Source organism: Pyrgilauda ruficollis, unplaced genomic scaffold (assembly GCF_017590135.1).
Source record: "Pyrgilauda ruficollis isolate IOZ18807 unplaced genomic scaffold, ASM1759013v1 scaffold48, whole genome shotgun sequence".
Classification (NCBI taxonomy): Eukaryota; Metazoa; Chordata; class Aves; order Passeriformes; family Passeridae; genus Pyrgilauda; species Pyrgilauda ruficollis.
Window position 1 is genome coordinate 7,232,902 of NW_024526377.1, and position 26,666 is coordinate 7,259,567.

General features: G+C 39.4%; 1 protein-coding gene across 1 annotated transcript in view; it reads right to left on the bottom strand.

Annotated features, from left to right (window-relative positions):
* Positions 1 to 386: 386 nt before the first annotated feature.
* The window catches only part of FAM135B (family with sequence similarity 135 member B), a 126,248-nt gene continuing 99,968 nt past the window's right edge, over positions 387 to 26,666 (bottom strand). Inside the window, exons 7-19 of the mRNA XM_041479394.1 lie at positions 25,086 to 25,239; positions 22,480 to 22,529; positions 19,549 to 19,704; positions 17,426 to 17,499; positions 14,755 to 14,909; positions 11,460 to 13,518; positions 9,543 to 9,709; positions 8,204 to 8,295; positions 5,949 to 6,046; positions 5,479 to 5,630; positions 4,494 to 4,604; positions 1,924 to 2,037; positions 387 to 592 (exon numbers count right to left, since the gene is read on the bottom strand). Coding sequence (XP_041335328.1) covers positions 387 to 592; positions 1,924 to 2,037; positions 4,494 to 4,604; positions 5,479 to 5,630; positions 5,949 to 6,046; positions 8,204 to 8,295; positions 9,543 to 9,709; positions 11,460 to 13,518; positions 14,755 to 14,909; positions 17,426 to 17,499; positions 19,549 to 19,704; positions 22,480 to 22,529; positions 25,086 to 25,239 — 3,588 coding nt within the window. The remainder of the gene's footprint in view (positions 593 to 1,923; positions 2,038 to 4,493; positions 4,605 to 5,478; positions 5,631 to 5,948; positions 6,047 to 8,203; positions 8,296 to 9,542; positions 9,710 to 11,459; positions 13,519 to 14,754; positions 14,910 to 17,425; positions 17,500 to 19,548; positions 19,705 to 22,479; positions 22,530 to 25,085; positions 25,240 to 26,666) is intronic.

The following is a 26,666-nucleotide window of genomic DNA, read 5'->3' on the forward strand; positions in this document are numbered from 1 at the left end:
AGAGCTTTGTTAATACATAAATAAGCAGTAAATCAAGGACAGACAAGTTCCTGATTCAATATTCAGGAGAAATGGGAATTATATTGGTCCAATCACATTTAGAGAATTAACCTTCTTATTCTGATTCTGTACTTCAGAAGTGGCTCATGTCTTTATGTGGACAAAAAACATATAAACTGAAGAGGAATATTTATTTCTTCCAAAAGCACCAATACTTGGAAGCTTGAATGCCTTAAAGCCATAGCACTTTATTCTCTGAAAGAGAAATGGAAATGGAAAGTTTGCAAGTCCCACCTGATCTCATTTCTAACATTGCACTCTGTTGGCTAAGGAAAACTCCTCCACCCAATGGAAAAGTTGTCCTCTGTTACCCCATACTTCAGGCACTATTTGAAGTAGTTGAGTCCTGCCACGAGGAAAAACTTCTCCAGGAAAAGTTCGGAGTCCAGCACGGCAATGTGGGCAGCCCGGCCTATCAACGTGTTGGCGGTGTTAGGCAGAGCGTGGAACACGTTGTGTCTGATCAACGTGCAGTCCTTGGCCCCAATCAGAGGCTGGAGCAGGTTGTTGATCATTTCTGCGTAAACAGGACCTGAAAAAGGATTGAGATATCACAACTACATGCCAAAGCTCCTAGACCCTCTCTTTTCTTCCAGTGTCATTTAATTACAGTCTCAGTGAGAAGAAAATGGAAGCAAGGCCAAAATAAATGTAAGGGACAGCAGTCTAGTTCAAAGATTTGCCAGGTACCAGAGTGGTGCTCATCTAATGGAAGCACTGGCCACGAGGAGGGATCTGCTAAAGCTGCTTAGCATGAGGCCTGGGACATCCTCAGCCTTTCTTCTGTCAGGGAACAAAATGCTCATGTTTCTTTTAGGGGAGTGGGGTTGGACTCACACTGCTTATGAATTCAAATGTGTGAGGGTCTGGCAGGACACGAATCCATTTGGGTTTTTCTGGTGATTCTAGTGCAGGAAAGGCATAATGTAGAGATAGTTGAGGTGTTTATAGGGGCAGAAACAATGGCTCAGGAAACATTTACAGATAAATTATCTGATGTATTGATAAATATAATGATCTGCCTCCTGCTAGATCCAATATGTCCCCAAGGAACAACCACTGTAGGCGAGTTGAAGAATTTCCTTTTAATTCATGTCTGAGGTAGGATAGAATGAACTGTCATTTAAGTAAGAGGCATGAAGGCAACCATGCTGATTATTGGGCCTGTGTGTCTCCTTCTTCTTCCAAAGAATACCTCCATTTCTAGGTAATCACATATGTGAAATGGGGATGAAATTGCACTGAACATTATTCCTGGATGTGGCATCAAACTGAAGCCATGAAACATTTTATAAATGAGCAAGACTGCTAATAACAAAAGCAATACACACAGCCTGAGCTCAAAGGAGAGCCTCTGGTGGTGTGAGTCCTGATGTGTTTTACAGATTTTATTACAAAACAATATGATTTTAGATCTGTCCCTTAAATTATCTTGCAATCATTCAGACACTACTGAAAACAAAGGGAAACCCTCCTTACTTTGGATGTGTTGAAAAAGATTTCATTATGTGAAAAAAAGGGGAGACAATACAAGTAAATCAGTAGACTACAGAAAAACATTGTCAAGAGCTAGTTTCTATTATCACTTAAAAAAATAAAATTAGAGGAAAGGAGAGGAAGCAGTAAGAAACCTTTGATTATGACCTGATTGAAATTTGTTTTCATCAGGAAAAGAGCTTCTTGAAAAGCTTCTTTTATTGATTTTAGTAATTTCCTGTGGGAAACAAACACTTTCTTCCTTATCAAATAAACATTTGAGTTTTCATCATGTTAATGAAAAGCCCTTCTAATGTAATGACCTCAGTTGCACAGAAATGCAATTCATGAACAGCCTTGGGACTATATAAAAGAACTTGAACATACCTGTGTGTCTGTCCTTAAGTGCATTTTTGCACATTTCTATTCTTGCTGAATGAAAAGGTACATATCTGTCTTGGGGTGAGGCCACTAACACAACATTTTTAAAATACTGAAGACCTGTTGCAAACATATTAAATACATTAATCACAATTAAGCACAGTGATGAAAATTAATACATTGTCAGCATGATTATTTCATGTTCAAAGGCTTTTGAAAATCTACAGCACAAAATAGACTATAATTATGAAAACATGCAACACAATATTAGAAATATTCATAACAGCTTAAACACATTTCTGTTGCTTCTGTGAACTATTTGTTATTTATCAACACTCACACATGTTAATTTTATGTCAACAAGGAAAAGAACTGTCTGTAAAAAAATACTGTTATTAAAACTTTACTCTTGCAAATATTTATACCTTTAAACAGGATCAAGTTCAAAAATAACACAATAAATTAGTAAAATTCTCAAACAAAATAGAAAGAGGGAGAAGAAAAGGAATTGCTATAATGTCATACTGTTACATTGGTGTTGAGTGAGTCTTAGAGATCATCCAGACCCTGCATGCAGCAGTCACTTAACAAATCCGTGCTGCTGGTACACCAGCTTAAAACACCAAATCCTGCCTCTTCCCTAGAGCTAATGGGGCCACTGATGAGTTCCTGCTTTTTGACTTGTCTATGGTCACTTGAGCTCTCCATCACCCACATTTAACAGAAAAGTAACAAAATGGATACTGATGACATAACCTACTTGTTCAGAGAATATCCTGAACACAGAAGAGATTCGTCTTTCCCTCCCTCTTATGGGAAAGTAGTCCAGAGCCAGAGCCAGGCTGGATGGGGTTTTTAGCTGCCTGGTCTAGTGGAAGATGTCCCTGCCCATTGCAGGGGGACTGGAACCAGATGATCTCGAGGCCCATCCATGTCTCCATGATTCCACAACTATGACTTCTAGACTTTCATAGAAAATCTGGCCATCACCACCACAATGAAAAGTCCTGCTGTCTGCCTTTCCAAAACCTGTCTTAAGTTGTTTATCATTTTCTTCTTGTGAAGTCAAACAACTGAGTTTGCAACTTCAGTCTGAAGTAAAAGACAGGAGAAGCCCCAGCGAGTGTTACCATAACTAAAACCTTATGTGAAGAGGTTCAATAGGGAAGAATATTTTATTGTGGGTTTTGTTTTGGTTTTTATTTTCATAAGCATGAGGAACATTTGTTAAAGAGATTGAAAGGTAGCAGGGACTTCTACTTTGATAAGAAATTCAGAAATTGCTGGAGGCTTAAACAGTTATCTGGCAATGTAGGCACAACACTGCTTCTGGCATTTCTCCCTCTGTAGGTTCTCCCCACTTCTTTTGGAAGCAGGGTGCCAGGGTAGGGACATCTATTGAATCAGTATGCCAGCTCATATCTTCACATATGGACATGTCTGTATCTTCGCATATTTTGCCTAAGCATCTACCCAGGTGATTCTGGCTTTACAGACAACTCTCTCCCCATTTAAATTTCTGCTTTCTCCATTTTCAAGGACAACACCTGCACTTATAGCCTCTTATATCTCCAGTCTACCAAGCTAACAAGCAGCAAATGGCTTTGACTCACTACACATGCTTGGGAATTCATTGCTTGGGAAGTTAAAATATGAGCTTTTTGTGTAGACCCAATTTTATTTTAACTTGACAGTGGTAAAGCAGTCATCAACTGTATTCCATGGAAATAAGAACTAGGGAATCAAAGGGAAAATTCAAATAACACCAATTTACATTGACTTCCTGTCATTGACTGAGTTATGTAGCATATCTATAAGATTTAGATGTTCTATTAATATTAACATAGTCTTTGTTTCCTATTAGCAGTGTACAAAAGTATGAGCAAAGAATTAAACTTCAAGTAGTGACCTTGTCACTACCTACTTAGCACCAGTTTGCTCACACTCAATATTAAAAATAACTCCTAAAAGAAAACAACTGCTTCAACAGAAGGATCATGCTTGCATTCTTTTCTTAAGAAAAGTCTGATTTATTTAATTTATTCATGACAAACTAAAGAATAGGAAAAAAGATTCTCTATTCAGACATCATTTTTCTAGTATGAGGCCATACATCTCTCTCTGTAGTATAGAAGTGTCAGAATAGACATGAATAAAATTTGCTCTTCATCTCACAGAGTCGTATTTCCTAGAGACAAGAGATGTTAAACTTACAAAAAAATAATAAAAAAGGAAAAATGGTTTTCATCTCATAGCATAAATTAAGGAATGATGGCCTGTCAAAAATGATGTTTCTTGCTCGCAGAATATAAACTCAGGTGCATGTTTACAACAGCACAAAAGTCTTATTTAATGCTACCAGTTTGGCAAAGACATTATCTGATAACTTTCACAGAAAAAATGCACAGATGAAATTGGTATTAGATTTCGGACAGGGCAGCCCTTCTAAAAAGCCTGTTTAGAGAAAGATCATTAACAAAATGCAGATTTCTTTATCTCCCTGGAGAATAGACCAATCCAGCACAAGCCCATGGAATAGCCCTTGGTATTTGCAAGGCACATCAAGCCCTACTCACCCGTTTTTTGGCTGAGCTGATAGAGGAAACACTTGCGTAGATCCGCGTTGTCCCTGAAGGTCAGTTGCAAAAGCGATCCTGACTTTTTTAACTTCTGCATTAGCCATAAACCTGGAATGAAAATTGGTGCATATTTTTACCCTTTGTAGATCATCAGGCAGGAGAGTTAAAGACATGTACCTACAGTAAGGATAGCACTGTCATTTTTTAGAAGTCTTGTTTGTTCTTGTACTCCTAATCAACAAGGAGAAAAGTCCAAGGGTCTCACAGGATAGAGGCAACAGTTTTAAACTAAAAGAGGGTAGATTTAGGCTACATATAAGGAAGAAATTTCTTTACAATGAGAATGGTGAGATACTGGAAGAAGTTGCCCAGAGAGGTGGCAAATATCTCATCCCTATAAATAATCAAGGTCAGATTGAACAAGGCTTGGAGCAAACTGATCTAACTGAAGATGTCCCTGCTCATAGCGGGGGTGGAACTAGATGATCTTTAAGGTCCCTTCCAACCCAGACTATTCTATGATTCTGTGGTTGTCGCAGGGTAGTCAGAAAAATACTCAGGAAGACTGAAATGTGGGACATTCCATTTCCATAATAATGTCTCTTTCTCAGCCATGGAGGTGCCTCTCTTTATTTGCAGCAGAGGAGAATTGGGAGACTAAGTGGAAACTAAGGTTGATCTCTCACTGCTGCACACCCCTGAGCTTTCCAGGGAGCAATATGATGGACCTTGTAGATATTGAAATTGAAATTTTTATCTGAATTTTGAAGGTTTGAAGTCTTCAGCAAATATTTTCCACAACTTCAAGGTACAAGTCATGCTACAATAAATTCCTACCTCCAGTTGTTGCCCTCTCATGCACTCTGCCGTGGACCACAGCCAGTCTACAAGTCATGCTACAATAAATTCCTACCTCCAGTTGTTGCCCTCTCATGCACTCTGCCGTGGACCACAGCAAAAAAGCTTTCCTATCAACTCTTACCTGTACTAACCAAAGTGCTGTTGTTGTAAAGGGTTCCCAGGTGAGGCCCAGAGAGGGACAGGAAGGTGTGTAACTTGTTGAGGTAATAGCGAAACCTGGGGCGAGTTAGTACAGATCGAATGATGACATTACCAAGGGAATGTCCAATAAAACTGTTGGGAAAGAAAGAATTACATTAATAGGAAACCCATCTGTGTTTCCTTTAAAACAAACATAAAGATGGCACAAATGGCTCTGGAAGGAGGACTCTGTCAATAAGATCCTTTAGTTATCATTTAACACTTTTTTCAGCCTATAAATTCTCTTTCCTAAGAATCTTTCTCTTTCATTCTCATCTACAATAATGTAAAAATTAATCTCACTGATTCAATGGCTTTTGACACAGGGCACTTTGGGAAAAGCTAATTTCATCGGATGTTGCTCCTGTGACTCTAACAGTTACACACTATTTGCTATCTAATAAAGCTTACCTTATTCGGGATATGGAGAGGTTGTACAACTGGATATGCTGAATAATTTCATCCAATAATCGGTCAGTCATTGTATCAAAATCAGCAAAAGTATCAGTCTGTTGAAAAATTAAATGAGTTCATGAATTAAAATATATTACACTTATTGCAGACTGATGTTATTTTTAAAGTCAAATTCAAGCAGAAATGTAACAACCAGTGTAAATTTTCTTTTTACATGCTCAAGGGGGGGAAAGGGAGATTCTTCTCAGTCTCCAGGTCCTCTTTTAAACTGAAGTTTTCCTTTGAGAGAGGTTGCTGAGTGATTCCAGAATCATAAGCACGAAGCTAAAGTAGCCTGACTTGACATTGGTGAGAACAGCTAATGCTCAGCTGCTCTAGATACCAAGGTCTGCATATAGAAGAAGAGCTTTTGGCATTTAGGATTCAACATATTACTGCAATAAAATACTTTACAGGATTATACATTGACATGAGGTTTATGCTGATGCTAACGATGTCATCACAAAATTATTTGGCTGTCTTAATCAAATGCGGTGTGTTTCTTATTCATCAGTCATCAGTAGGAGAAATGAGTGCTAGAGACAGATGAATAATTTGTTGCTTGCAACAGTACTGCCAGTTGTGAGACAATAAAACAAGCAATATATTTCCAGTCTATACAATTACAGGCAGATCTTATTCAGAACTTTGTAATTTGGCAATCCAACAAGACTCTAAATCAAACTCCTAACTAATGAGATACCACAAAACAATCATCAAATGTTGGAACAGCTATTCAGAGTAAAGATATGAGTAATTAATGCTTTTGAAACATATGAGTAATTAATGCTTTTGTGACACAACTCATCTTGCTAATTGCAGCTCTTGCACAGGAAAATATGTCGATATTCACTTTGCAGTACAGACTTAAAATAAACGTTCTCATAAACGAAAAACAGTCCAGTAACCTTCTGCCTGTTTGTTTTGTCTGCATTGATAATTAATGATTGCCTCCTAGGCTCATTATCCCAAACTTTTCAGGTTGTTTAAAAGTGCAAGAATATCAGCCTGAATGTTAATCATAACCAAAATATGTCAAGTGTCATATTTCACCTGATTATATCTCCATTCTTTACTATCATTTCAGCCTGACTGAGCTTGTCAAATGCATCACAAATGAATGCCCAAAAAAAGTGATTTGAATTTTCCTCTATAAAGCAAACCAGCTAAATGACTGATTTTTTGGGTCATTTTCAGTGTGGTTCTCAAAGAAGGAAAAAAATAGTGATGAGATGCTTTACAACATTAAAATAGCCATCAAGACACTCAGGTTCCACTTCCAGCGCTGTGAGAACTTCCCCACCTTCCCAGACAATAAGATCTCTAAACAGTTTCCATTATGGTCTCTGGATAAATACAGATATTGAAGGATGTTTCATTCTCTGAAAACATTCTCTTCTCCTGGAAGAGGCCTTGATGGAAGTGTAAAGTGGTCTCCTGACTATTTTCACCTTGCTTACATTCACTCTCCAGGTCTGCTGCTGACAGAGCTGTGCGCTGAAGTGGCAAGTTCACACACGTACACCAACCAGCCACTTCAAAATATAAAAGCTTTTGAACAAACAAGGTTAGAAAGTTTTAACTCAGGTTTCTCAGGTGCTCATAAATCAGAATAATGTTTCTGACTGCACAATGGAAATCCTTATCTTGTGCATAAAGTTAGGCCTTTGGTCGTAAATATGGCTCCACTGCCAAGCAAAGCACAGGATTCATTTCTGTTTTTCTGCCTAGACCAGCAATCAATTTTTCTGGAAGACATTTCTTTATCATTCAAGGAAATAAATCCCAACAAACACTGCAACAGGAGAAACAATGGCTGATGCAGCAAAGGGAACTGACAACACCTGCTGGATATTCCACATCCTCTGGAGAATTCAGCATCACTAAACTTGCTGCTTTCTGTTGGTGGTGTGCTGCAGAGGCACCAGGTTGCCAAGTTTGCAAACTGGCAGGATAAATCCATTTTCTTCCTCTAAGGTCTAGTCCTATTACTGCTAATGTCATTGCCTTTGACATTAATGCCAGTAATATTTTCCAATAGGTTTGAACACCCTATCAAGTTAGACAGGAATAGAACCAAGCCTTTGCACTAAATACTACATAAAACTCCCTGAATTCCCCAGTGCTTTTGTTTCACTCAGCTGGTGAAAAGGCTTATGCTGAAGGCACTATTTCAGCAATAGAAAGGAAGACAGAAATTAGCTCTGTACTACCTGATTTCTTTCAGACATTAGGAAGTCCAGTTTTCCACCAGGAAGTCCCAGTTCAATAAAAGTCTTTACCAGCCGAAGATCTGCACTGTTACCTAGGAACAAATGATATTTTATAAGATGCTATTCAACAGAAAAATAACCAATATAGAGTCAATTTAGCACAACAACCTTGACACCACAGAGCTCTTGCTAAGTGCTGCTAAGAACATTATCACACCTCAGGATCATGCATTGAAACAGCAAGAGAACAGGAATTCCCACAGCCTGCTCCAGGTGGGCTTGACCTCACCTGCTGCTGTGGGGGACTACATAAATGGTGGGTAAGAAAGAGCAAAGATCAGGTCCAGAAAAAATCTGTCCTCTATTTGCTCAACAGCAGAGGTAAGACAGAAAGACAACAAGATCAGGTGAGGCCCCCAGGGACGCCTCAATTCCTGTGTTGGGCTGTAGGGCTGTACCTTCAGATGCAGAATGGCCCATCTCATGTATTCACAGTTAGAGGTGGTGCTGAAATACTATCAGACCCCTAATATTTTGAGAAATGCCTCATTCTGTACTAGGAAATTCCAAAGTCTTCTCAAATCTTTTGTGGGTGAGGAAGGTACCAGTACCTCACAAGAAGGGCATTCCTGCTACTGAGATATTCAATGGCAAACAGCCCTGGCACAAGCCAGTGTTTGTTTTTTTTTTTTTTTGGTTTTTTTTTTTTTTTTTTGAGACATCAGAGCCTCTACCACTTTTTCTCCATAGTTTCAGTGTTAACATCTACACCTTTCTAATTGATATCAATAATTTGCCAAGAGAAAGTTCACATTTAACATAACTGTTTCCTGCCTAGAAAGCATATACGTAAAAAATCCCAAGACTTGCTTCCTCTGCAGTGAAGAATTATTTTTATACTCTCACTTTATAAAGTCAAGCACTATTTAATCTATAACAGTGTTTTGGGGGCTTAAATAACATTTTCCTCCTGGGAACATACTGCAAAACAACCAAACCTGTGTGGAAAGACAATGAGTTACTGTAATGCACTCTTCCTGTACATGGGAGGACTGATGTGCTTTGGTGTAGATTGCTGTTTAAAAAACACACAACAACAACAACAAAAATAAACAAAAATAAAACAAAAACCAGATAGCAGGACCCCATATATTAGCAACAATACTTTATATTCTCATAGATACTTTATTATGATGGACTGAATAGCACAATAAGACATAAATACTTAGCTAAAACAAATACTTAGACTCTCCATTCTTTCATACTTGCTGAACATCTGTCCTTTTTTTTGTAATTTACACTGAAATCACTTACAAATAGCAATCCTTCCTGGCCTTACCATCCAATCCATGGACACAGACAACCAGGTGAATTCCATCTTCCAAATTTTCTTCCTCTTCCTCTGGTGGAAAATATGGGATATCAGAAGCTAGTACAGATAAGTCACTGTACAGTAATCCTTCAATCTTCATTTCTTTTTTAAATTTTTCTTTGGCCTGATAAAAACTGGAGAATACATTAGTTAATCACAATAGAACTGGGTGGTCGGCAACAAACCTTCAAACTAGAAATGAGGAGGCTTGTCTTTGCAAGAAATTACGTTTTCACCTTTCAAGTAGAGACCTGGATGCAATTCCTTATCTATTAGGACTGAGAGAAGCCAGAATGAAGGGAATAAACTCTGTTTCTTTGTAAATTGTCTACATACAGGGAAGAACTAAAGTGCATTAGCAACTCACACTTGCCATGGAATGAAAAACTAGCAAAAAGTAATTTTCTGGTACCTCATAAAATGAGACTGAGGTACAGAATTAGCAATTCTGACTCTTAACAATGGCATTGGCCTTATAGGTACTGAAATGCAAAATGTATAATTTTGCTACCATCAGAGGCACTTAGGTAGAAGGTTTTCTCCCTCTTCATCACATTAGATTTAAGGGATGTACCTCATCTAAAAATGGTAGCCTTTTTTGGGTTTGGATTATTTTGAAAACAATTTAGTAGAATTTAGAAGAAGAACATTTCTGAAATAATTAAGATAACACTTTTCCTACTTAGAGGTCTAAAATTTGATACGAATTCACCCTGAAGCATTCTGCTGCCTGAAGATGCCAAACACTTCAATGGCCTTTTGATTTAGTAAAACTTATCCACATAATTCAGGAATTAATAATCACAAAGTAAATGTAGAATTAAGTAAAAAACTGGGAAAGACAAACTTTGGAGATATAACCTTTAAAGTTTGGGCATCTCTTAAGGCAACTTGATATAATCATAAAATCATTAAGATTGGAAAAGACCTCTAAGATACTCAAGTCCAACAGTGAGTAATTACTTACATCAGACCAACTAATTTTAAGGGGCACAACAATTAAAAAAATAGCTTTTGGGCCATGAATCTTGAAGCCTTGAATTCATGTGCATGAATGCATGCTCAATGTTCTGTTTCACAATGAAGAAACAAATTCTGTGCTTAGATTTGTCAGGACTAAAGCATGGTGTATAAAACTTCAGGATGCTTTCAAAAGAATAAAAAGTAAAGTCTTGGGTTGAAAATGAATGCACATGCAGACAGCCAAGATTTTGGGCAGCTGAATGGATTGAGAAATTTCAGTGCTACTGTTTTTCATCAGCACAGCAGAGGCACCAAACTATATTGGAAAAATATAAGTGCTAGTGTGCCAATCTGTGAAATGGGCCCCTGTGACGTCAAGGTTACGATGCAGCACTTTAGTTGGGCAATGAAGCAAGAAACAAAAATAATGCTTCTTCTCTGGTGGCTTCAATTCTCCCATTCTTCCAGTTTGAGAAGGTGAAGTTGAGACATATCAGCCAATCTGAATTCCCAATTTCATAGTTTAGCTACCGAATGGAATTATTAAAGCAGAGGAGTAAAACAGTCTGTGGCACTGCCACAGTGAACTGACTATTAGGGGTCGACACTCTGGTGTGGGTAACCTTGATTTCAGGAAGGAGGCTCAGTTCTCAAAGATTATATAGATACATAAATCTCACTGCTTGTCGTGAGAATTAAGGATCTGGTATCTTTTGCAATCTCGGTCTCTCTGTGTTTTCATCCTTCCTGTCTATTTAGATTATTCATTCTATATTAGCCATTTGTCTGTTTGGATTATTTATTCCTCAGGCAACTGTCTTAAATGCAAGCTTCCTGTATGCCTAGTGCATTAAGGTCCTGAACTGTGTCAGGGTCTCTCAGCATTACGGCTACATTAATGAAGTAATTAGTTATTCTTACTTCAGCATCCTTTCGTTGGTCTCTTCATCCATCTCATCAGAATTAGGACAGACAACTCCAAAGGAGCCCAGCGGCTGGCGCGTGATGGGGAACGCAGCCTGCTTTGCCAAGGAGCCCGCCATGGCAGGGGTCTCTTTGAGCACGGAAGAAAAGGGAAGACAGGTGGCTGTGCAAGAGATGGACATGTTAACCACATCAGCAGCCTTTCTGCTTTCCAGGGCTACTCCCTCTGTCGTGGCCAAAGGAAACCCGGTGCCGTTCGCTACAAGTTTATTCTCTTGGCTGTTGGGCTCCTGAGGATGTTCAGCCTGGTGGGCCCCTGACGCAGGGTCTGCTGAGGCAGGTGAGTCATTGAGCTCAATTTCTTGCAAGCCCTGCATTTCTGCATACACTGCTGGGCTCTCCTCAGTGAGAGAGCTGCCACATTCTCCTTGCAGTGAGCCAAATTCAGTGGAGGTGTCTGAAGGAGCTGTAACAGGATAGCAAAAATCTGGCACCACCTCTATGCTTTGTGAAAAACTCTCCTCTCCTGAAATTCTACTATTGGAAGAGCCCTGTCGTACTTTTAAACTGTCCGGCTTAAGTTTATCCTTTGGGTCCTCAATGCATGTATCAGCCTTATCTATATTTTTGTCCAAGTAATTACAAGCCTTTGGTGTTTTTAAGCTGCACTCACCATTGCTCTCCAGTGACAGGCACTCAGAGACATTAACTTGGAGCTGCTTCGGACAGCTGGGTGGTCTTGTATTTTCCAAACTACAGCAAGTCTCTGGAAAACCTTTCTCCTCATTCCCTTGTAACTCAGTGTTACTGCTACTGCGTTTGAGGAGGGGATTGGGATGTCTTCTGTGTTCTGTTTGTCCACTTTCAGTGGTCATTTGACACTCGGAAAAGTCCATGATTATTTTTCCATCTTTATCCTCTGTTTCCATGCAGCTTCTTAAGTTGTGATCTGAATCTCCTGAGGTGGCTTCAATGTGTTTTGATATATCCACCTCCTCTGGGGGCTCTTCTGGGCTACTGATCTGAGGGGCAGAGACAGATTTCGTCAGTTTGGTAAGCTCCACTTCCCGCTCTTCTTCCTCAAAGGGCAAAGAGCTGATGGATGTGAGTGATGCTTGGATACCACTGGGCAAGCTGGTGTTGCTTTCCGTGTGGCCACCCTCCAGGGAATTCCGGTGGATGGCGTGCCTCCGGACCAAGTGGTGCAGGATCTCTCGGTCACTGGGCAGCTCCAGGGCCCGGCTGCGAGCATCAGACCATGCCACCGAGCTGGGCTCACTTTCAATGCCTGAATCAGATATTATAGAGGAAGATCTTTTTATGACCCCTGACATCAGGGTAAATTCTTCACTCTCCTCACTTCGTTGCTCCTTTGTGATTGATTTCACTTCACAGCTGTGTGAAGGCAAAGCTTTCAAAACAGGGAGATGAGCCTTGGTGTCTGCATCCTCTGGTTTTCCAAGACTGGTCAATTCATTCAGTGCAATCTCAGATGAAGTGAAATTAGTGTCAGGATGACCAAATTCATCTAGTTCATGTATTTCAGTGCTGTCTTCCAAGCCATCAGTTCCACATGCTCCACACTCATGCTGAGCACTGACAATTAGCATGGGCTCACGTTTGTGACAGTCCTTATTGCTGGGTTCCATGTCTCCACAGACAACATCCGCCTCAAGTCTATTATCTTTTAATAAAACTTCCTTGGATGTTTTAAAGTCTTCTGACATGTGTTCTGTATTGCCTGGCTGTGAGTCAGAAATAGTTTCCTCTCTTGAAACAAAAATATTTTCAGGTTTCCTTTGGCCTTCTTTGTTTATTGTACATACCTGAGATGTGGAGTGCTGGTTTAAACCCTTAGCAGCAGCTTCAGTACTGCTGTGTAGGCATGAGGAATTCCTGTTTATCCTGTCTGTGTGTATTAGAGGAGTATCTTTCTCAAAGTCTCCTTTCATTACTGCAGTGGCATCATCTGATCCACAGACTTCATTTTCCAGTTTTACATCCACTTGAGTATTTGCAGGAACCTCAAAATCTGGGAAAACTTCCAAATTCTGATCTAAAGAAAGAAAAGAAAAAGAAAAAAAGGAAAGAAAAGAAAAGAAAAGAAAAGAAAAGAAAAGAAAAGAAAAGAAAAGAAAAGAAAAGAAAAGAAAAGAAAAGAAAAGAAAAGAAAAGAAAAGAAAAGAAAAGAAAAGAAAAGAAAAGAAAAGAAAAGAAAAGAAAAGAAAAGAAAAGAAAAGAAAAGAAAAGAAAAGAAAAGAAAAGAAAAAGCATTATCTGCAAGAACACAACAAACCACCCCAAGAATTGGGAGATTTTGAAAAGGGATTTTAAACTCAAAAATATTATTCTATAATTCTACATTATAAAAATTATACATGCATTAAAGTCATATTACAAATGCCCAGGCCAGAGTACATTTAACTAGAATTACACTCACTGGACAGTTATAGTTAGGCCAAAGAAGATAATATTAATAAAATACACTTTCCTCAGTGTAACTGTACCTATACTGTTAGCTTTTGGAGTGTAGGTAAGCAAAACAAAATGGATACGTCTTTGTATTCCTGGTGTTATTCAATATTATTCATAGTATAGCTTTACTTTGAATCGGTTTAATACTCAGTTTAATAATTTAAATATCGTTAATGAGCATTGTCACAATTTAGGCAGTAGAAAAACTGTGGAAGAGTGAAGAATTTGTATCACAGGCTATATTCACTAGACTATGGACACCTGTAGTATTAATACATATTGCTTCCTTGGTAATTTTAAAGGTTGAGTGAAAAGTAAAAAGGTAGTAAGGGCTATGAGGTTTTACTAAATAACTGTAGAACTAAATAATTTCTTAATTAAAAATTTTATTTGGATACTCAAAGAGCAAAATATTTTTTGGAAGGCAATGCTGCCTTTCAGGGGAGTGTGGAGCTTTACATTGTAACTGTGGGGTTTTGTTCTGAGATTTTTTACCACTAGATGTCATAGTGGGGATATCAGTCTAGTGTTTTTCCTTTAAATTAGTACTATAGCAAAAATCCAAAAGATCTGATTTTTTTTCCAGATTTTTCTTCCAGCTCTTTTTTAATGAAAGCTTAATTTAAAGATGAAAAATGTGAAGGAAATACTCTGCTGTTAGGGAAAACACTAAAATTCAGCTGCATTACTTAGGAAGTCACACTCTCTTCCGAGTTCATAACTCCAAGGGATGTGAGATCACTTATCCTGAGCTGGGGAAGTACCTCCCTCAGCTCAAGCTGTCTCATGAAGCTGTGCCCTGTGGAGTTTCACTCACCTTTGCAAGGCATGTCTGTGTACCTATCTTCAAAGATAACTGGGAGTGTGTTCCAGTCCCCGTCGATGTCCAGGCATTCCGCCGGCAGCGGGGGCATGCTGGTGAAATAATCCGAATTGCGAATTTCTGTAGAAATCTGTGCATGGCTCTGGATCCTGGCAGCAAAATACAAAACAAATTCAGTGCTTGAGTAGCTACTGTGCTGTTTCTCCATTAGTCCTGCAAGCCCAGATATGCAGGCTGAGGACAGAGTCAATGTGTTTAAAGGGAAGAGGTATTGCATGATGGGGGGTACCCAGAACGCTTTGAAGGTTTCCATCTCTCAGTTAGAGATATCTACAACTTGCACAATCCCTTCCTGAAAAATCTCAGTGTTTTTGAAATTATTCCAGATCCCACTGTCACAGGTTCCTGTTAAGCTGCCATAGCCCATTGCTATCCTCCCAAGGGCCTCAGCTGCTGGCTGGGGCTGGATCCCTCAGCTGGTTTCTGGTCAGGAAATGAGGTCTGTCACTCTGGCTGTGCTCGGGGTTTCAAAACCCAGATGCAGGAAGCAATAATCAAAAATTTGGTTAAGCAGTACAAGGAGGAACAAAGCCAAGAAGGATGCCTGGCAAGCCCTCTGTCTCACTTCTATCAGACCTCAGAGCACTCACAGAAAGCTGTCTCACACAGGTACGAGTCTGGAAGAGCTAAGGCAATTACTCAGCCACTCTCTCTTGACAGTCACAGAATCATAGAACGGTTTGGGGTTGAAAGGACCTTCAAGACCATTCAGTTCTATCCCCCTTTACATAGGTAGGGGCATCTTCCACCAGACCAGTTTGCTCAACCTGGTCTTGAACTCTTGCAGGGATGGGGCAGCCACAAAGTTTCTGAATAAACCATTCCAGTGCCCCACCACCTTCACAATAAAGAATTTCTTTCTAATACATGATCTAAACCTACTCTCTTTCATTTAGAAGCCATTCCCCCTTGTCCTATTGCTACATGTCCTTGTAAAAAGTCCCTCTTTATCTTTTTTGTAGCCCCCATCTGTTTCCATCATTTAGGCCTTTCAAAATGCTACGTGGTTCTCCTCAGTGAATGTGACACTAAACTGGCAGATGAATATGTGTTCAGCTATAATCAACACAATAATTTCTATTTCTGATGGGCCTTCCTATTTAAATATCTATTTCAAAAAATGTGGAAAACATGAAATACAGAGAGTAAGGCAAAAAGATTTTCATTGATGGTCAGCTGAAAGCAAATCTGTTCTTCATCGTAAAGCCATTATCCCTCATCTGATTATTATCTACCCTTGTGAAAAAGATTAATAATTGATATTAAAGTGAGAAAGGAGAAAAAATTTTGCCTGTAAAATCTAAGGAGGGTATGTGACCTCCTAGAGGCCCTACTAACACTCCCAATATCAGTAATACTCTGACAGCCAAGACCCTGATTTTCCAACTACATAATCTAGCAAATTCAGGAAGAAAACCTGACTCGGCCATACAGACTGTATAGATCAGATTTTCTGCACAGAGAAACTAATGTGTTTTTTTTTTTTCTTTTACTTACCTTTCTTGATAACCACTGACAAAAACATTATATTTATCTGTAGGAAACGGGCTACTGCTGTGACTGCCTAGAGAAATAGAAGCACTTCATGCAATTAGGCTTTCCCCTGTGCAATTAGGGTTATATTTGTTTGAATGGAGCCATGATTGTGTGTGCCCTCACCCCAGGATCTTGACATGGGGCTTTCCTTGTACACAGCTCCCTAAAATCTTGACGTGGGAGAACCAAATGAACACAGCTGGGACCCTACAGCTATGGTGCTGCTCTAATTTGGCAGAAGAAGGCAGCCTTGTACAGCCCATCCACTAATGAAGTCAGGGCCCTTTCCATCAACACTGAATCAGCCTTAATGTCCCCAATGACAGCTCTGAGAAAAGCAATTTTCTCCTCTGCACTAGGTCAGAAGCAAATGTCTCACTTAAAAATCATCATTGTGACAGAACCTGATGTCATGACCTTTCAGCCCCTTCTAAAGGATGGGTTTCACACTGGTAATGTTGTGGTCTGCCCATGGTGACAAATAGTCTGGACAACCATTATTACTCAGAAATTCAAATCTGAGCATCCTTCTTTGAACTCTGCCTTCAGGGGCCAGGTCCTGAGTATCATCCAAGTCCTCCACTTGGGTTCATGGGCTAAAACCAAGGGCAGGATTTGCCCTGTCACAGCTTTAAGACTGCCTCCTCACACTTCAGAGCTTGGTTACGAGCAGGAATGGTCCAGCAGAAAGAAATACTTACCTTGGAATGGTTTAGGGTTAGTAAAAAGCAAATTTGTAAATGTTAAGATTTGTTGCTTTTCAACAGTTACTTCCTACTAAAAGTACCAGTGATGGATCTGGTGCATTTGATTTAGGAAGTTAATTGAAGTATATATATATATATATATATATATGTAGGTAGCTTGAAAGTAATTATTTCTGGTGCCAACCTGGTCAGTCACTTACTTTTGAAACTCATTTCAATAGGTTTACAATATGAAGCTAAAACAAAACCTCTCTCAAACAAAATTCCTTCCTACCCTGCAGAAAAAGATCTTGTTCTTGATTGCAAAATATTTTAAAGTAAATTTTTAGTCATTCCAGAGATAGAGTTACTGGGTTACTTACAGGCCTTCCTGGAACATGAGCACAGCAGGTTTCTGGTGCTCAGTGTAGAAGAAGGCTTCTGAGAATCTTCTCACCTGAGAGAGACAGATGCAGAAATTAAACCTAAGATGTGCTGAAAGGTGACAAGTGCCATCAGTCTAAGAACACAGCACTGACTATCAGGACCAGATTCATTAGTGTTGACATTAAAAAGAGTTCAATTCTCCTTCGTTTTCCCAGTCCAGCACAAAGCAGCTATTATTGTAGCATATTTTGCTGCGAGGTAAGAAGACTCCCTTGACAATAAATCAAAGTTTGGTTATCTGCATCTTCTAACTACTTTTCTAAAAGCTGTCAAATTTACCATTTTCCCCTCTATTGTTAAAGTTTGGAAGATGTATTCCTTTCCCACTGTGAAAAAGTAGTGGAGTGATTTACAAAATTAGAACAATTTATAATTTATCTTCTCTTCTATGGGAACATCCACAGTGACTCTCAAACTGCGATGACAGCGAAGTCTTACATGTCAGTCCAGAGGAGAATGAGCCCTACCACAGTAGAAACACACCTGCCTATGTCATGATACTTATAAACTGGGAGCTCTTCAAATCCCTTCATGGACATTAGATATGTTCAGTGTTTGACAATCTGTTACAAAAGAGCCATGGATCTGAAGTGGCTGGCAGAGCACAGAGTGTGAAATAAGCTATTAAAAATTCAGTGCTGTCATCTGCCCTGGAATAAGGTTTGAGTTTAAATGAATCAAGCATAATATGCAATCAAATGTACTGAGCTGTTAAACTGCAGCCCATACATGCCTAACCATAATTGTAAAAGTGACCTCTGTTACAGGGACAGAAAATGGCAGTGAAAAGCATATGTCAGAGCATCTCAGCATTTCCCTAAATCCCAGATGTGCTTTAGCAAATGGCCTTACTAAACAAAGGATGAGCATCCCTTCAAAAAGACTGTGTCTTAACAGTAGGACTTTTCATTTAGGTCTCTCAAACCATTTTCCAGAGGTGAAAAAGTATAATCACATACAGTTTATATGGAGAGAAACTGGAGCATACAAAGTTATGTAATTTGACAAAGGTCAAGAATACAGTTGGCATCAGTCAAGGCTGGAACAACCCAGAGGCTGAGATTCACCTGCTGGAGCTGGGAGCACACAAAGTTGGGTTCTTTCACTGAAAGCCACCCAGGTCCCCTCAGAGTCAAGGCAGACCTCACAGACTAACCAGAGGAGTTTCAGCATCAGGCACTCAGCCACCTCTTCCTGAATTTTATGCCCCATTTTTGCAAGCTCTAGAGGAGACTTGTTCTGGTCATTCTGACCTCCACTGACTGACAGAAACAGAACATAAGCTGAGGTGTCAATACCTACAGTGCACACTCCTCATGCGTGCAAGGTGAATCCTGCCCTTTTCTCCCCTGTCCCTACTCTAAGGATTAGATCAGACTTTGAGTTCAGCTCAGGTGATGTGCTGAGCTGCTGTCTGGTCAATAACCAAGAACATCCTGATGGAAGACAGAGCACTTGCTGAACTAATCAGATAAGCAGATCTGACAACATTTGCTCAAATGACAAGTGGTTTTGTGCCTTCTTTATTACCAAGTACAAGATGCAATTTCAACAACAATATTAATATTTTGCTGTGTGCACTTCATTGTGAGAAAGTCAAATAGCTATAGATATGACAGTGAACAAAACAAATCCATATTCCTTTTGGTAGTTTTGCAAAAAGAGTTGATATGAAATTGTATTTTTTTTTTTTATTTGTCATTGTGATGTTTGGGTTTTTTAAAACAAGTGTTTATGATTTATGGATATAAGGTGACATATACTCCTTCCCACCCACCCCCTGTTCTATGTCTAATCCTGGTGTTCAAAGTTACTCATTTTATGTAGGATCCTGGGCCACACAAACTCAACCACCTTCATTCCAGAAACTGAAATCTGTAATTTCAAATCCTGGGCTTCACCTCTTCTTCCCCTCCTCTTCAACTCTTGTTGTGTTCACCCCATTTCATATAAATAGTCATAGAGGCAGAATTGGATTGAAAATATACATCCAAATAAATCTCTAATGTTTATCAGGAGGAGACCATTACTGGACTTGCTTTTAACTTCTTAAGATTACCCTTAGCATGTGATGTTCCTGAGTCAGATAAGCTGTGACTTCTGGATGGAGTGTTGCCACCTCTAGGAATTGGGTCCACAGGGCCAGGAGGTGAGAGCAAAGCCAGGCGAGGTCCTTGCTTATCTGTTCTGCTATCTTCTCTGGATTGCTCAGCAGCTGAAGGACAGAAAGGAAATTATGAGATCAAGAATGTTATGGAAAAGAACCAGTTCATACACCAGATTAAGTCCTTTTAGCACCAACAGCAACAAGAAAAATTTCTCTTGATTTAGAAATATTATTACTAAAGCTACCATTTTCAGTTATTTTACCCCAAATAAAGCTGGTGAGACATTTTATTTTTCTCTTTAAAATCAAGTATTTTAGTGCAAATGGTCTCAGCTACACAGTTAGAGACCAAGAAGCGGGAACAAATAATTTTTTGCGACACTTTACTGCAGTTGTAGTAACTGGAGGGAAAAAAAAAACCCAAACAACTAAACCAAAGAGTGTGGGCTCCAAATTATCCACCAGATGGTGCTGGATGCTCTGAAATAATAAACCATGACCAGACTGTTAGCAAAGGAGCCCTGTCAGCCATGTCACATTAGAATACAGACGGGTGATTGAGGGGGAACCAAAGAAGAAACCTCAAACCAAAACACTGTGTCCTCAACACACGGTGAAAGCAGATGTTCCAGAGTGTGCTGCTGCCCATGTCTCACACTAGAACATGCTGGGTCTCTGTGTGCCCTCCAGCTCTGTGCTAAAGCACTGCAAGAAAGCAAAGTCTCTGCACGCCAAACTTCCTCATTTCACAATTTCATAGAATCATAGAGTGGCAGAATAGGTTGGGCTAAAGATCTTCTTACAACTCACTGCCGTGTGTGGAGACTCCTTCCACTATCCCAGGCTGCTCAGAGCCCCATCCAACCTGGCCTTTAACACTTCCACAGATGGGGCATCCACAGCTTCTTAGGTGACGCTGTGCCAGTGTCTCACCACACTCACAATAAAGGATTTCTTGTTTATATCTAATCTAAACCTGCCCTCTGTCTGTTTAACACCATGCCCACTTGTCCTAGCACTACATACCCTTGTAAAACATCCCTCTCCAGCTCTCCTGTAGCCTTTTTAGGTACTAGAAGGTGTTAAATGCTCTCCCTGGAGTCTTCTACAGGCTGAACAAGCCCAGCTCCCTTAACTTGTCAACTTGTTAATTTCTTTCATGAGAGACAGACATTGCATTTTACCTCCATGTTATTCACTGGGTCTCTTTTTTGTTAGGACTGCACTCTAGCTGAAAGTGTGATTATTTTTCGCATTTTATTATGCAGGTAGTTTCCAGGTTGGTGACACTGCAAACTAAGCCATGATTAAAAACAAATTGTCTGTGTGTGAGAGCAGCAGAGAAAACCTGTGTGTGGATAAACCAGATATTGTCACTGTGTTTACATTGTTTGGATGCTTCCCTGTTTTAATGACTTGTCCAAAATGGGACAAGCTCCAGAACCCATTCTGGTACAGGAAAAATCAGGGGGATGCTGGGAAACAAAAGATCCTACTCAAACATTTCCCTTTGCAGAGTCAGGGTACTACTTTATTTATGGCATCCAATTTTATAGGCTGTATGTCAGTGTTAATTTTTTATTTGCTAAGTCAGTAAGCTGTTTCTTACATCATAAACTGAAAGCTCAGTCTTCAAGCAAGATGCATTATTAATGCAAGTCACCTTAGGAATAGGTGTGTGATGGCTATTTGTCCAATTTACTGGTTATCACATTGGAGGGAGGGAAAAAGGGAGGGAGGGAGAAAGGGAAGGAGGAAGGAAGGAAGGAAGGAAGGAAGGAAGGAAGGAAGGAAGGAAGGAAGGAAGGAAGGAAGGAAGGAAGGAAGGAAGGAAGGAAGGAAGGAAGGAAGGATTTCTAATTGTGACTGACTTACTGCACTGAAAATTAGTCCAAAGGAGACTCAAGACTGTGTTGTCTGTCCTATACCCTTACAACTTCTAAATCTAGTAGAAATGAACCCAGTAAGTTATGTTTCTCTAAATCAATTTTATGTGAAATCAGATTTCCTTCAAAGTATCCAAGTCAGGACTTAAAACTAATAAATTTATAATTTGAAACAGTTTTAGAACCATGGCTGACAAATCTTAGGTCACAATTTGTAACAGGAATGTAAATGAACTTCTCATTTGGTTTAGACTAATCTTCCCTCCATTAACTGTTACCAAATTCACTTCTCCAGGGACGTGGTGGAATGACTAACCCTGGAATTGTTCAAAAAATGAGCAGGTGGCACATTATTTATATGGTTTACTGGGCATGGTAATATTGGGTCAAAGGATGGACTTGATCTTGGAGGTCTTTTCCAAGCCTAATGATTCTATGATCCTATGATAAATAAAATATTTGAAATCTCTGATTTTTCCAGTGATCAGCTGGCACTTGCATTTCTTCCTGGCACTCTTGATGTTTTGTCTTTGTCTCACTTGAAATAAACTTGGCAGAAGCAAGTTCAAGAGTGTAGTTCAGTCACTTCTGTGCCAAAATCACTTTTTTGCTCCCATGATCCTCCAAATATATTTAGGTATTTTTATTTGAAAATATATGGTTGAACAACCTGCCAAAGTACTTTTTCTCCTGTCAGCAGAAAAGCTATAATTGCAACCTACCCCAAATAATTTTTTTTGTCATCCTGATACTCAGGGTAGGTTCACTGAAGCATGCTAGAATAATCCAGCTGGTGGCTTGTTAAAAGTGACAGGAACACCTTATAAGCAACTAATCAAAGTTATGCAAAATATTTGGTGGAAGACAAGCAGTAAACAAACTTTCTGATGGCACCAAATTCCCTTTTTTTTCTTCTCTGATGTATTACTAGGCTGTCTTAGTGCACTTGAAAAATGAACTTGCAAAACCTATGGGCAGATTCTGATGAAGGAAATACCTGCAGCTCCATACAAAGCTGGGATACTGTCTCTTCCACAGATAGCTCCTCTGGGGGAAAAAAACACAAAGAAAGACATCAGGTTTGAGAACAGTGGATGTTAAATATTAATCCTCTGCTGTTTATTCATGAGAGAAGTTGGCCATTTGTTATTCCTGAGACACAAGTTTCTGTTTGGGTGTGTGCACTCCACAATCCACTTTGTACTCCTGCAGGTGCAACTTCTGCTTGTGCAACCTGGACCCCTAAACCAGTAGAAAATGTTAATTTTTTGGTGACAAAGACAACAGATTTTGACTTTTTGTTGACTTTTTTACTCTAAGTTTGATTTTTAGCCTTTGGTATTTATGGCCAACTGTAGAACTGAATACAGAGTCTGAACAAATGATGAGCAAGGAATGGTTGTCCCTGGTGTGCTACAGAGGACTGCGTATCAACATCAAATTCCTGACCAGTAAAATATTGGGCATCTCTGTACTGCCTTGTGAAGTTGGAATTACCTCACCACTGCAAGCAGCAATGTTTTGATTTAATCCTGAGAGAATCCAGCACAGGGACACTCTGCTTTAAATGCACCACAATCTATCAGGAAAAGGAGGACATCAATCAATTCTCCAGCTTTAGCAGCTTCATTTTACAATGCGGAATTTTCTAATGGTGTCCGTAAAGAAACAAAGCAGGAACCAAGCAAAACAACTCACAGAACAATCCCCTCTTCAATTCCCAAATGTCTCTTCCCAGATAGCACTGATAAATGGGAAAGGACAGAACAAGATGAGTTGTGCCTTGAAAAGACTCAATCTGAGCTGGTAAAATTTGGGAAACAACCATTCCCATTTTTAATGTCTAAAGTAAGCTACTTTTTTTTTTACATATACTACTAAGGAAGCTAGGGAAAAAATGATTAAGAAAATGTGCAGAGATTTATATTCTTGGATTTATCTTAACCTTCTGTAAAAACCTATGAGATTAATATGACCAATATAGATGTTACAACTGAATGAGCCATTTACATTCTTTCCCTGTTCAGTGGAGAAATATAGCAAATACAAGGTGCAGTTTGTGCCATCCCAACATAGAAAGCACAACCTGTGTCAGATGACATATTTTTAATTGGGTGTGTTTCACCTCAATGAATGTAAGGAAACAGATAAAAATTTGGTTTCAGCCTTGAAACCAAATCTTTAATAGATTTTCAGACTGTGAATAAAATGATGCAAATAACACTCTGCTCAAGAGGCTAAAAGGGGTATTTGCATTTTGCAAATTTTCATGCATTACAAGAAGTACATTTGCAAATGAAGGTGCTGCTTCAGTACCAGAATTCATTTCAAAACCAGGAAAATGGTGTTTAGAACATGTGCCCTGGGGAGGTCATGGAGTTGTGGTCACTCATCCATGCAGAGCTCTGCCATCTCACAACCTATAACCCTGTCTGGGTGAACCTCAAATCCTCTGTTATCTCTACCTAAAACCAAGGTCCATGAAGCAGTTTTGTTTCTTGTTTTCTGTCTGAGAGTTCATAACCTGCAAATTAAAATGGTGCTTTGTTTTGTTTTGGTTTGGTTTTTTTCTCATGTTGTTGGATGGAATAACCACTATGTTTCCTACCTATGACTTTTAGAATGTCTTGAAGGGAAATATATGTTCAGGGACAAGAGATGAAGTGGAAAATAGGATCTATCAAGCCCACGAGTGTGTGAAGCATAATGCATTGTTTTTGATAGTTCCTATATATAAGGACTATACTGGAAAATTTTACTCCCTTTTAAAACCTGATGGCCAATGCAATTGACCCTCCTAATGTAATTATCTCTGCAACATAAAAAAACTCATAACTTCAAAACATACACACCACAGAAAGACAAAAACACAGATGTGAAATTATGAGGCACATTCCTTTAAATCAAAGAAACAGGTAAGACAGCAGGATTTGAATGAGATGACAGAGTCTCATTTTCTTAGGACCTCATGCTGTCATTACAAAGATGACTAAACACAAATTCCAGAACTCCATCCTGTAAATCCAGCCAGCCAGCACTTGCATATTAGACCTAATGGGCCTTACCAGCAAAAAAAAAACTTCTGCCAAAAACCCAGAAAATCTATTAAACAATTGAATTAAGAAGAAAATCAGAATAATTTTGAAGAGCAAATCATAATTGACAGTGGAGGAATCTCTTGTGAGTTACAAAGAAGGGAGTATACTTGAACCCACTTGTACCACCTTTCAGGTTTTTCTTTTCAACTATAAAGAAATGTTTGCTCAAGAGAAAAAAAATGTTAAGAGTCTTCCCAAAATTTCATGGCCATGTATAACTAGAAGTTACCCTTTTCAAAATGCACGAGACCAAAAATCACCAGAAGGCAAATATTCTGAGAAATGTATCAAAATATTTTATCCATCTACACATCAGGCCACACTCTGTGAAAGAATTCACATAATCAGAGGAGTCAATCATCTTTAACATGAAAAATAAACTCTAATCAGAAAACAGAGGAAAATCCCTTAAAGTCTCTGAACAGCCAAAGAATTTTAGTACTAAAATATGTGTTTAAAAATGCACTGCAAAATATACAGTGATTTTAAGCAACTTTTCACTTACCCAACTTCAGCTGTGGTAAATCAGGAATCTCATTCATTATGAGGGTGTAGTAGGTGTGAAGACCCCTTTGAGCATTCAGGAGCAGAAGACAGAGATCCTTATGCCACTTGTATGCATGCTGCATACAATTTTCAGATGGGACATAAAAGCTGCCCTGTGTAGCAAAAGTATCAAGAAAATAAAGTAGAGAAATTAAAATTCATGGTCTCCGTTTCTGTGGCAGGTTTCCACAGAAACCCACTTGGGGACAGTCATTCATCTCTTTTTACAAAAGTATGTAGTGTTATACAAGGGGTAATGGCTTTAAACTAAAAAAGTGTAGGTTTAGACGGGAGATTCGGAGAAAAATTCTTTACTGTGCGTGTGGTGAGGCCCTGGCAGAGGTTTTCCAAAGAAGCTGTGGCTGCTCCATCCCTGAGACTGTTCAGTGCCAGGCTGGATGGGATTTGGAGTAACCTGGTTTAGTGGGAGGTGTCTCTGCCCAAGGCAGGGGATTTGAACTAGATGGTATTTCAGGTCCCTTCCAGCCCAAGCCATTCCACGATTCTTCAATTCTAAACAAGCAGATGGCACCAAAGAGAGATTTTAACCATCCCAACCTCCCAGCCACCCAACTAGCTAGATGTGTAATCCAAGAGTGTCTCATTCTACATGCTCATTTTGCCCAAACCATAACAAAACTATCAGGTCTCCATAAGGCTATCACATGAGAAGACCCTCAGGCCAAACAATCCAACAGAGAAATCTTCCTCTGTCCTCCCATGTGCCCCACTGTGGAGCCAATGTCTCTCCCCACAACACAGAGTCTCCTGTGTGAAAAACACCCTCTCTGCTGGAGGAGGAGGGGTGGAAAGAACTATAAAAATGTCTACATTCACTTTCCTTTTCCCTCCTTATTGCCTCCTGCAAAGATTATAGCTTGATGGTAGTATGGTGTGCCTTGTAATCTATATTAGTGAACAAATGCAGATGGCATTGCTATCCCATCAACAAATATGAGTCACTCTGTACTCCAGGATCAATGTCTGTGTTAGTTTATCTCTTGTGGGAGAATGGAACAGGACAGATCACAGCATGTTCACCACAAATATTTCCCAAACAACACTTTTAATCTTAGCATGTAAGCTGAGTTTTCATTAGGGCACCATAAATCAGAAGTTTTCACTTCTGTCAAAAGATGCTTGTATAAATCACTGATATTTGAAATTTGAACTGCTTAGATTTAAAGCAAAACAATTTATGAATCCCTGGATTTGGGAAACATGGGCAATTTGCAACTTAGTCCACTGCTTATCACTTCTGGGGTAAGAATACAATCCCTACAGGCCAGCTAGGTGCTGACTGCCTTTGGACAGTCCCAAAATCTGCACATCTCCAGGAGCAACAGAGAAGAACCAACCACATGCCAGAACATCTCCTGTGTTTTTCTCCCTTTGACTTCCCTAAAACCTGTATTTCACAAATCTTAGCCTGAGCCAGGATGCTTCCTGCAGTTTCTCATGCCAATCTTCAAGGAGTTAACTAGAATTCTGTGGAAGGCACAAAGAGAACTGCTCTGTAGACCTGCAGAGAAACAGTAGA